The following is a 12,171-nucleotide window of genomic DNA, read 5'->3' as shown; positions in this document are numbered from 1 at the left end:
GTTACACCAAAACATCAAGATCGAGCATACAAATCATATAATCATGCTAGACACGAGCCATAGACACTAACTAACAACATTTCAAGTCAAAAACACGAATTTAAAGAAATTTAGTGTTTTAGAAATGTTACCCAAAATGGATGAAATTGGTACCAAATCGAAGAGGATGATGAGAGGATCACGAATATGTAATTTGTTTTGAAGTTTGCTTCCCGATCCGAATTTAGATGATGAATTATGTTTGTGTTCTTGAGAGAAAGAAAGAAAGAAAGAGAGAGAGATGGAGGTGATTGAATGGTGGTGAAATGGGTTGACTAGTTGACCTAGTCAACTAGTTTGCCCATTTGGCAACTCCGGTCCCTCGAGTTTCAAAGCGGGTGCGGGATTTAACCGATCGAATATTTTTAAAACGCAAGTTAACGAGAGATGTTATAATTAAATGACGGAATTATTATGAACGTTAGTCAACGGAAACTACGAATTTAAATACGGAAGATTATGTTTTTTTAAAAAAAAAGACGGTGTTAAAATTAAATTTAACGGAAAAACGCGGGATGTTACAAATCTGTGTTTTTTTGTTGACCTTCAAACATATTTTCGCCGTCCATGTGTGATTCCTCATCCGAAACAAAGTCCTCTGAATTTAAATCGTCTTCCCATATACTTGAGCTTTTGTCGTTGGAATTTACCTCCTTGTTCTAGTTGATGTATTCTCGAACGTATGCTTTGCTAACCTTGGACTTATGACAAATATAGATGGGGCAGTTTATGTAATCGAAGGAATCAGATTTAATAAGAACCTTACCATGCGAGAGATCTTGGAAGCCTTTCTCTTCGATGTTGCAATTTTGAAGTTCCACAACTTCACCCCAACATGATGCAATATCCCTGAAAGTTTTTTCAGTCCAGCAAGTTATGGGAACTCCTAATATTTCTAACCAAACCATTCGGCCGGATGATGAGTATTCTTCGGGGTCCCATGGACGAATGTTATCTAACCATTTCCATAGAGGGTGTTTCGTGTTGTTGATTGTGTCTAAGGCCATAGCTTGATCTTCAAATATTAGCATTAATTCGTAACCACCAAGATATTTAGTTTCAAATCCGTGTAAGTTTTCAGCCTTACAAATTTCATCGAAATAATCAAGGTATTCGATGTTTCTTACACCACCAATGACAGCTTGGCCAAGAATTTCCATAAGTTTGTCGTCGTGAGAGGAATTTATAATACGATCCTTTTTACCATTCTCTGGGTTAGTGGGGATATTGGAACCATTTGTGGCTTTTTGGCGATAGATGACATCGGAGTATTTTCTTTCATCAGTCAACTTATTTGTGTCGACCTGGGGAGTGGTTTTAGGGTGTTGTTTAGTGTTCTGTAACGGAGATGAAGGGGTTATTTCTGCTTGAGTTGAGTTACGATCTCTTGCTTTGTAGACGATTAAAAGAGAACCTTCAGCTTCAATCATGTTGAGTTTTCTTTCCATTGAATCGATTTGGTGCTTGGGGATATTCCTGAATCTGACAAACCCATATCTTTTACCATTTTTCAGCCTAGTTTTGGGGATATAAACTTCAGTAATTTCACCATATTTTTTGAATAAACCCCAAAGGTAAACCGAATTCCACTTTTCTGGAAAATTGAAAAAAAGGTAGGAGGTGATGGATTTGTTGACGGATGTGGATTGATCTTGGTTTTTTTGGAACGATCCATACTTGTTTATAAGATCTTTTGCGTGTTCATGTTGTTTGAATCTCTGGTAGATGTTTCTTGAAGAGCTGTTGGGATTGATCGGATGAGAAGGTTTAGGAATTTTTGGATCGATTTGTTTATTTTTGTTCTTGTCAACCTCGATCGAAACACCCACATTATCAGGCTGATAGTTGATATTGTTAATCGTACGGGGAGGGCTGTAGATATCGATTAATAGATGTATGGCGTGGAGTGAAAGGTGAAAGAGGGATTGAAAACATGTTGTTACAGATGCAGTAGAAGAAAAAGGAAATCAAAATTTAGCCTGAATCTGATCGGAAAATAAACAGTAGAGAGCATTATTGAGAGGAGAGAGAATGTGAATCTGCCTTTAAAACATCTGTACCTGAGTCCTGATAACCACTCTTTGGACATCACAAATTGATACCATTTTTTTTAGAAAGTCGTCAATCTTTTTATAAAAAACTGGTTCCATATTGTAGCTTCAGTTTCATTCAAATCATTTCCATAGGATTACAACTGATGCATTGCTGATGATCTTAATCAGTAGCGTTTGTCTTGGTTACTAGAGACTGTTTCAAGGCTCAGTTTAGGGTGTCCAATGGCTTGAGCCAACAACTCTAGGAGTCTGTATCGGCTGGTTCAATTATTGGTGGGTGTGGTTTTAGTTAGTTACCAAGTTCATCCAACATGTGTATCATTCATTTATCCATTCTATAATTTTCTATTTCTCAATAAAAAAAAATGTGGCCAAGTCGATCCCATTTTCTATTATTATACAAACGATTTTTTGGGCAGAAAAGCAAACTTTTTAATAAAGGAAAACGAAAGCCGAACTAACAACATGCTAACCCAATCCCAGCTGATACAAGCTAATCAACGAAACTAGAAAACAAGCCACAATGTGTGTATAATTTGCAAATTATAGACACAAAAGAAAGCCACAATCAACGCGATTAGGCACCAACTTAACAATCCAAACCTCGTGGAATTTATGACGGACAAAATAACAAGGCATGAAAATGACAGAAACTAAACTATTGAAAACAAAACATACCAACTGCAATAAACTCCCATCACTCTAAAAGTCTAAAGTATTAAATAAAATATTCATGCTACAAGGTGAATTTTGTTCATACAATCACACCAACCTAAAAGGGAACAACTCCATAACATCTTGAAGTTTCTAAGACATTTAAAATAACAGATAAGACAATAAACTGTAAAGAGACTCAGATAAACTAAAATTTCTCCATATTCAACTCATAAACTGTAAAGAGACACGCACTCGAAGTTGGTCTTTCCACAAATACACATACTATTAGTACCAAAAGGCAAATTCTTTTTAAAATACAATTTGAGACTGATAGTAAAAGAAAACTTTCAGTGATATCACCTGTCAATCCTTTGGTCCTAGAACTTGTTGTTTAATCCCTTCAACCTTTGATGCCAATTCATCTCTATTTTTCTGCAAAATGTGAAAATAATATAATTTGATGAAGATGCAGCTTCAAAATAAGCAATTTATAATACATATCCATATCCCAATTATAGAGTTAAAAGACAGGATTGTAACAAAAACATATATGATCTGCTTTACATACCTTAAAGAGCAAGTAGCGTGTGCTGAACCAGATAGTATAGCCAAGACCTACCACTTCTAACAACTTAGGAAACTATTAACAGAAAATTGAACAAAAACTTTCATTAGACAACTTACGGTATAATAAGATGTTACACAAGCAAATAGAAATGAATATGAAATAAAGAATTACACACCAATGGTATACGATCAATGGCTCCAACTACGGACACGGTTAACCACAGAGCTGCAATGCCGCCTACACCAAGTAAAGCAATCGAAAAGGAATCTTCAAGATCCACCTACAGAACAAGCACAAACAACTTGTCAGCACATAGACTATTTAAAACATTGACCAACAGTCAAACACTTGGGGTACGCATATATAAAGTGGAGTCAGTTGTTAATTATAAAATTTATGTATGCATAACTATACATATGCTCACATTTTAGCATATGTTCAAAACTTCAAATTAAACAAGGTACTGGTACAGTACCTCAACTTTGAGCTTATTCAGAAAATCAAATTGGGGGAATTCATCATTAATGGCAGTATCATCTTCATTTTTAAATAAACTAAACCCTCCAAACCCATTGTTCTCCACAGTTTGAGCTTCGTCTTCAGTGACAACACCATCAGATTCTTCGTCCACATAACGATTTGCTCCATTTGATATTTCATCGTCTGTTTTCGATTCTAAAGGCGAGTGGTTGACAACATCGGGTTCATTTTTGACATATTGGTTTGCACCAGTTGATGCTTCATCAGATGCTTTCGCTTTAACAGATACATACCGATAACAGCTTAATCCTGTAAACCAAAAATTAAAAAATAAAAAAAAATCATATATTATGTCATTTTCACATCATAGCATATAAAGAAGTCGCAATTTTGCATCGAAATGGACACAAACAGTAACACAGTTCTTCATATATAATCTAAATCTAAGGCTAATTAAAGTGATAATGACCAGTATATTACATTTTCCTAACAGAAACAAATTCAAAATGAGTAGAATGATTAGTCAAATGAAGAATAATGAAAACTAGGGTTTAATACTAGTGGAAAATGTGTACCTGAATTTTGATGAGGAAATGAGCTGGGTTTCAAAGGAAGAGTGAATTTAAATTGAGAGTTAGTTCTGTAAGAAGAAGTAGGATATGATAGAAGATTTGGATTCAAAGTGCATAATTCCGGCATTGTTCAGTAAAAGGGGGGGTTTTAGGGGTTTTAGCTGGTTCAATTAGGGTTCTATTGTTCGTTTTGTAGCAAGAGCGCTTGGTCGGTTTCAGCTCAACCGACTCACCTTTTTATACAACAAATATATAGCAAGTAATATGAAATACGGAGTATGATTAATAATTAAAATAATTAATAATTTTATAATTGATATTAGTATTAGTATAAGTATTAATATTAATAAATTATTAATGAATACTTATTACTATATTATCTAATAAACAAAAATGGTAAATAGTAATTATGGGCATTTTCGTTCTTTCACTTTTTTTTATTTCTAATTAAATTTCACCACATCAACAAAGACCCTCACACTTTTTTCAAATATTCAAATCGACCTCCCAAACAGGGGTGTAAAGTGTCAATTAACCATTTTTATAAAAAATCTTAAATAAACTCCACATAAATATTCAACGGGTACTCTTCTCGCTCGCAACGAGTTAAATTTTTCCAACACCATCGTTAAACTCGAAATAATTTTAGGAACACAATGTCACTAACTATACGCAAAACGGTCGCTTTTTAAAAAACGCTAAATATTTGGGGTACTTTTCATACACGTTGAATTTGCGTTAAATTTTTAAAAGTCGATAATTACATAGCTAAACGCGGAGATGAACATATATTGTTAATTTAAAATAACATTCAAATATTTCACGAGTTATACCTTTTGGTTCGACTCGAGTTGCGCTTCATCGACATCATTCTTTAGTCACGAAATAATTTTATAAACTAAACGCAATAAAATACATTGAAAACCGAACCCCCGGCGCGAAGCGAGGGTTCAACAACTATATTATCTAATAGACAAAAATGATGAATAGTAACTAGGGCATTTTCGTCCTTTCACCTTTTTTTAAATTCTAATTAAATTTCACTATACAGACCCCACACTTTTTTCAAATATTCAAATCCACCCCCCAAGTGTCAAATAACCATTTTCATAAAGAAATTTAAATAAACTCCACCCAAATATTCAACGGGTCATATCTTCTCGCGCGCAACGAGTTAAATTTTTCCCACACCATCGTTAAACTCGAAATAATTTTAGGAACACAATGTCACTAACTATATGCAAAACGGACGTTTTTTAAAAAACGTTAAATATTTGGGGTACTTTTCATACACGTTGATTTTGCGTTAAATTTTTAAAAGTCGATAATTACATAGCTAAACGCGGAGATGCACATATATTGTTAATTTAAATTAACATTTAAATCTTTCACGGGTTATACCTTTTAGTTCGACTCGATTTGCGCTTCAACAACATCATTCTTTAGCCACGAAATAATCTTACAAACTAAACGCAATAAAATACATTGAAAACCGAACCACCGACGCGAAGCGAGGGTTCAACAACTGGTTATTACATAGTATAATAATAATAATAATAATAATAATAATAATAATAATAATAATAATAATAATAATAATAATAATAATAATAATAATACCATGAGAAATGCTAATTAGTCAAGTTCAGATTTTACACTTATTTTCTATTTATACCATTAAATATGTTAATTATACTGATAATTTTTAAATATACATAAAATATTAAATATGATTTATATTATTATAGAAAATTAAGCTAAATATTGTTAACTTGTTAACATTTCTCAATTGATAATTTATGTTATTGTTGAAAGTGTTTTATTAGATAGATAATGTATTCTTCATGTACATTTCTTTTTATGCATGACTTTCTTTGATTTAGTGTTTCTATAGTTTCTAATGATATAATTGTAATGTATTTAAAAAATTTTAAAAACATGTGCGAAACATATATAACTCGCTTGTATAGAACTTACAAGTATGGCATGAAATTACAAATAAAGTATATATAAAATATGATTGTGTGTTTATATCTTACCTCCAACATATATTTTCTATCTTTAGAATTTTGATACCGTTCTTGTTTTCTGTTTAGTATTTGAATGAACACTAATGACGTGCGTCACGCCATGTGTGAGAACGTAGGGCGTGTATGTATTCCCATTTATAGACACGATAAATCATTCCCCAGTAGTGTTGGCGGAATACACTCATTATGTTCTTCACAAATGGACCTTACTTGATAGAAGGTCAGATAGAGGGTTTAGTAAACTAGCTGAGTCATTCGAGAGGCTTCAAACTTGGCTAATTCTTACACGAATGAGATTGTTTGAATAGTGAGAAATTCTGACTAGCTCAACAGCGCTAGAGATGTCGGCATTCTAAAAGCCCTCCCTTCCCCCACTCTTTATTGGCATCCTATTATGGTTAATGATCGAAGATATGATGACTTATTTCACATTTCACGTCATCGGTGTTATAGAGAACCTGAGATCCGATGCGAACAATCAATCGAAGGAGCGGAACAAAAAGAAAAGGGGTTGTTTTTCGTCGGAATACGGGTCTGTTGACACAATCTCATTTCTTTTGCCATTTCTGATAGATCAACGCTTAGCCTATAAACTAATTCTGACATTCTAGGAAAAGGTGGAGGACATGGAGTAGGTTATGGGCAAGATTGGAAGGTTCTGTGTGACGATCGCTCCAAATCCATATGGACGAACACGTCATTCATCGATTTCATTGCGAGGTATTTGACCTCTATATGATACGTTTTGTAAACATTGCATTCTTTTGAAAAGGCACACCATAAATGAATATTTAAATCAAAGGTTTTCGACATCTGATGATTTTTACATATAGACAATCACCGTAAATAAGTTTACAATAGTACTTCCATTGACGATGCAGTCAAAATAAGATACATGGTGATGATTTGGTGAATGCAACGTTTCCTTGATAAATATGCCATGTAAGACTCCATGCACATAGCTTGTCTAACATATAAGCAAACAGCGGAAGACTTCTAGGAACCTGAGAATAAACATGCTAACAAGTGTCAACACAAAGGTTGGTGAGTTCATAGTTTTAGTGTTTCGCATAATCTGTATATAAAAGTGGATCACAAGATTTCAGTTATTTCATCCAGAAACGTTTATCAAAATATTCTACAAAATTGAGCACCCTGGTAACTAAACTTAACGTATATATAATTTGTACCCTTTGTATAATCATCTTAATAATACACGCAAACCAACGTGTACGCTTCTCAAATAGCATACGTTCGTTAAAAGGCTAGTGCTCTAGCCCGGACGGGGATATCAAGCCCTATGGATCCATATACTACTACTCGCGCCCACCAGTTCTTATAACTGGCAGTTACTAGTTACCAAAGCTAAGGGATTTTCGGTTCAAACTCAGTGTAGAATTTAGTATGTACTTGTATCCATTGTGTTTAAAATAAATTGCATGTATTCTCAGCCCAAAAATATATATTGCAAAAGCAATTAAAAAGGGATCAATGAAACTCACCTTAGCAGCATATAAAGTCGTTCACCAAAATGTGATCGAAACACGGATTACCAAATAACCGTAGATCTCAACCTAGAGAACATATGTTGGTCAATAAATGTCTATCAAGCTAGGTCAGGTCATAGTGTATCACAATCCTAATGCTCGATATCGACATACAAAAGTTATCCAATGTTGTTTTAAAAAGTCAATTTTGACAATAGTTTAACAAAACGAGACGTACCTTATATAAGGATTCATTTACTCGGTTGGTAATATTCAAAAATCCATTTTATCAATCTTGTAAACAAGTTGTTTAAATCTTAATTGCAGATTCAAAAGCAATTTCAATTAACATCAATCATAATTCAGTTGATCATATCTTTTAATACGTTCATCGAAACTATTCGGTATCTAAATGAAAAGTTATTGATTTTTCGCCAGCTTTCCAAAAACATGTATATCATATACCTTTTACCAGTAATATATGTATTTAATTCGCGATTCATTATAAACTATTTAATGACGAAATTTAGCATACAAGAATATATAAATATATATACTCGAGCACTAGACATGGATACACAATTAATATATAAAAGATAAGATATGAATACTCACGTATCAATATTGTGATTCAATATTGCAGGAAAGTACGTAGACGCAACAGAGATGATAAACACTAGGTTTGATTTGCAAACAATACTCATGAACATTACCCATAACCTCCATAGCTATAACCCATAGTTTTCTTAACTCTATCCCGCTCGAAAACCCATTTTGAAAGTGACATGCTCATGACCTCGTCGTAGTATTTTATATATATAATACTAATTAGTAATATTACTACTAATAATATTAAGATTAATAATAATATTAATCTTAATAATAATAATAATAATAATAATAATAATAATAATAATAATAATAATAATAATAATAATAATAATAATAATAATAAATATAAATATAATTGAGAGACAGAGAGATTTAAGAAGAAGAAAGTAAATAAATTCGGAAAAAACTGCGAGCTTTATAGACCTGGCCTGATTTCCACTGCCATGCGATCGCATGGCTGGGCAGTGTAATTCCCATGCGATCGCATGGGAAACTTTTCCAGCTCACAATGTTTTGGCAACTAGCTCGTCGACATATTTTTATAATATATATATAATATATAATTTAAATTAATTAATTATATATTAATTATATATTATATTTTATTCTCGTGCATAGTTGATTTGTAATATTTGTTTCGATAAGTCGTACGTCATCACTCGACTTATGTCCCAGTTCCGGTTTTTCGAATGTCTCTTCGTACGCTGAGAAAACTTGTACATTACATTTTGGGACACGTACCTTAGTCAAAATATAGCCTTAAATTATCCCTAAATTATATCACTCAAAATATAACTTATACATTTGAGTGTTTTGGTTATTTACTTCTATAAATTATCGTCTCGCTATTTGTTAAAATACATTTTAAAATAGTGTCTACTGTAGCAAAGTTACTGTAGCAAATTCAATTTCACTGTAGCAAGTAGTGATTTTCGAAAACACTGTAGCATTTTGGGTACTGTAGCAATTTGAAAATACTGTAGCAAATTAGTGTTTTACTGGTTCATCTTAAACGCTTTAGTTAACTTATCTGAATATCAATCGAATCAATAAACGAATGTTACTATCGTTTACTAAATAACTTGAAATTATATATATATATATGTATATATCTTTTTAATATACATAAATCAGTTTTTAAATACACATTGGAAGTTATTTATAAATAAATATTTCAACTTATCATATATAGTAAAATAGATATTTAAACCAATAAGTTTAATGTACGGTATCAAATAATTAATACATTGTTACCTTTTCAAGTTATAGTATATATGTATCTATTTACATATAATTGTTCGCGAATCGTCGAAAACAACCGAAGGGTATTTAAATATATAAAAGTAGTTCAAAAATTTTGAGATTCAGTTTTACAGACTTTGCTTATCGTGTCGGAAATGTTAATCATACAAAGATTAAGTTTAAATTTGGTCAGAAATTTCCGGGTCATCACATTCTGGAATGGCAGTGGTTAATAAGCAGTTATGGAATAGCAGTTACTAAAGTGATCACCGATTATGCTTTTATAAATACCAAGGCAAAGTGTCATTTGAAGAAGGATCAACACGCACACATTGCCTAACCTTCTACTCAATATTCACTTTGGAGGCTTGGCAAAAGTCAACCATCAACACCCCCTCAATCTCCAACATTCTAATCGAGGATACCCCTATTCGAAATTAGAATTTTAACCTTAATCCTCTTTTGAGTGCTTTGCACTCAAGTCGATTTTTAGCTTAATTAAAAACTTTCATATTCAACTCAAATAACATATACAAACAAACATATACAAAATTACACCTATATACAAATTGTAAAGATCAATGATTGAATATGATGATGAAGATGAGAATATTCAAATGCATATCATTATTTGATGACAGTTCTGATGATTTCCAGCCGTATCTTTTAGATGTTTCCATTCTAGCCGTAATCTAGATTTTTCTAGATGTTCAAAGAAGCCGGTTGAAGAAGCAAAGTTGGAAACAATTACGGCTAGCCACTTGTTTGACAACTCATATGGAAGTATTCAAATTGGAAACGATTATGGCTAGCCACCTTTTTATGCGTTCACACCAATCCCGTTCACACTTTTCCACCTCCTCAAAATTTTCCTATAAATAGAGGTGGAAACCTTCATTGTAATGCATTCAGAAAAGTGTAATCACAACCTAGTTAGTGTGTGTGAGATATGTGTAATCCTAACTAAGAGTGAATACATCCCTAGAGAGTGGTGAGAATTCCTAGTGTGTTAGTTTGAGAGTTTTTTTTTTTTTTTTTTTGTGTTTTTGAGTTTTGTAATACTCTGTATTCTATTCTTGTGAGTAATAGACTTATTTTTCTCTCAAATTTCTCTCTACCAACGTTTAGGCGATCCCCTCTTAATCACAACAAGTGGTATCAGAGCTAGGTTAGAGGCATTGGTCGAGTGTTTAAGTTTTCTGAAGTTTTCAACCCCGTTCGTGTTGAAAAGTTATTTGTAAGGTGATAATGTCCACGGAAGAGTCAGGATCATCTTCCGGAGCCATGATTATGCTCACTGCTACCAACTACACGCTGTGGAAACCTCGGATGGAAGATCTCCTCAGCTGTAAGGATTTGTTTGACCCTACTAAATTAAAGGGTACAAATCCTGATTCCGCCAAAGAGAAAGAGTGGAAGAAGTTAAACCGAAAAACTATTGGTCAAATCCGTCAATGGATTGATCATAGTGTCTTCCACCATGTTGCACAAGAGACAGACGCATATGTCCTCTGGAAAAAGTTGGAGGACATGTACCAGGCCAAGACTGCTCGGAATAAAGCCCTGTTGATGAGGCGTTTAGTCAACATGAAGCTTAAAAGTGGAACTTCAGTTGCCGAGCATACCAGTGAGTTCCAGAGCTTGGTCAACCAGTTATCGTCTGTAGAGATGCCGCTTGGCGATGAAGTTCAGGCGCTACTGCTACTTAGTTCTTATCCCGATAGTTGAGAAACGCTGGTAGTAACACTCAGCAACTCAGCCCCGAATGGCAAACTTACCATGTCAATGGTCAAGGATTCCCTATTCAGTGAAGAGGCAAGGAGAAAGGACATGGGCACAGATCAGACCCATGCCTTTGTCACAGAGAATCGGGGGAGACAACAAATAAGTAGCAAAAATAAATGGAGAGGCAGAAGTAAGAGCAGGGGCAGGTCCTCTGATAGCAGAAAATCAATATATAAATGCTATCATTGTGGATTAGAGGGGCATATGAAGAAGAACTGCTACAGATTGAAAGAAGAACAAGGTCAGAGCAGTTCACAATCAAAGAATAAAGGTGGAGAAACATTAGTTACTATCACTGGTGATGTAGCTTATTGTTCAACCCATGATGAGGCATGCCTTCACGTCTCACGAGAAGAAGACACGGAATGGGTGGTAGATACTGCAGCATCCTACCACATGACTCCATACAAGGAATACTTCACAACATACAAAGTTGGTGACTTTGGAGCTGTGAAAATGGGAAATTCCAGTTCCGCTGAGATTGTTGGAATTGGAGATTTCACAATAAAGACAAGTTCCGGGAGCACAATCACTCTGAAGGATGTCCGCCATGTGCCAGATCTTCGACTGAATCTACTTTCTGGAGTAGCTCTAGACAAACAGGGCTATGATAGTCATTTCAGTAGAGGCACATGGAAATTGTCA

General features: G+C 33.9%; 1 protein-coding gene across 1 annotated transcript; it reads right to left on the bottom strand.

Moving 5' to 3' along the window:
* Positions 1 to 2,844: 2,844 nt before the first annotated feature.
* LOC139896624 (protein CURVATURE THYLAKOID 1A, chloroplastic) lies at positions 2,845 to 4,580 on the bottom strand. The gene is made up of 5 exons (XM_071879273.1): positions 4,374 to 4,580; positions 3,794 to 4,107; positions 3,494 to 3,598; positions 3,319 to 3,390; positions 2,845 to 3,182 (listed from the first exon to the last, which is right to left on the bottom strand). The coding sequence occupies exons 1-5, from the start codon at positions 4,495 to 4,497 to the stop codon at positions 3,114 to 3,116; spliced, it is 684 nt and encodes a 227-aa protein (XP_071735374.1). The 5' UTR covers positions 4,498 to 4,580; the 3' UTR covers positions 2,845 to 3,113.
* Between the last annotated feature and the right edge of the window lie 7,591 nt (positions 4,581 to 12,171).

Source organism: Rutidosis leptorrhynchoides, chromosome 3 (assembly GCF_046630445.1).
Source record: "Rutidosis leptorrhynchoides isolate AG116_Rl617_1_P2 chromosome 3, CSIRO_AGI_Rlap_v1, whole genome shotgun sequence".
NCBI classification, from domain to species: Eukaryota; Viridiplantae; Streptophyta; class Magnoliopsida; order Asterales; family Asteraceae; genus Rutidosis; species Rutidosis leptorrhynchoides.
This window is presented reverse-complemented; position numbering and strand designations above follow the sequence as displayed.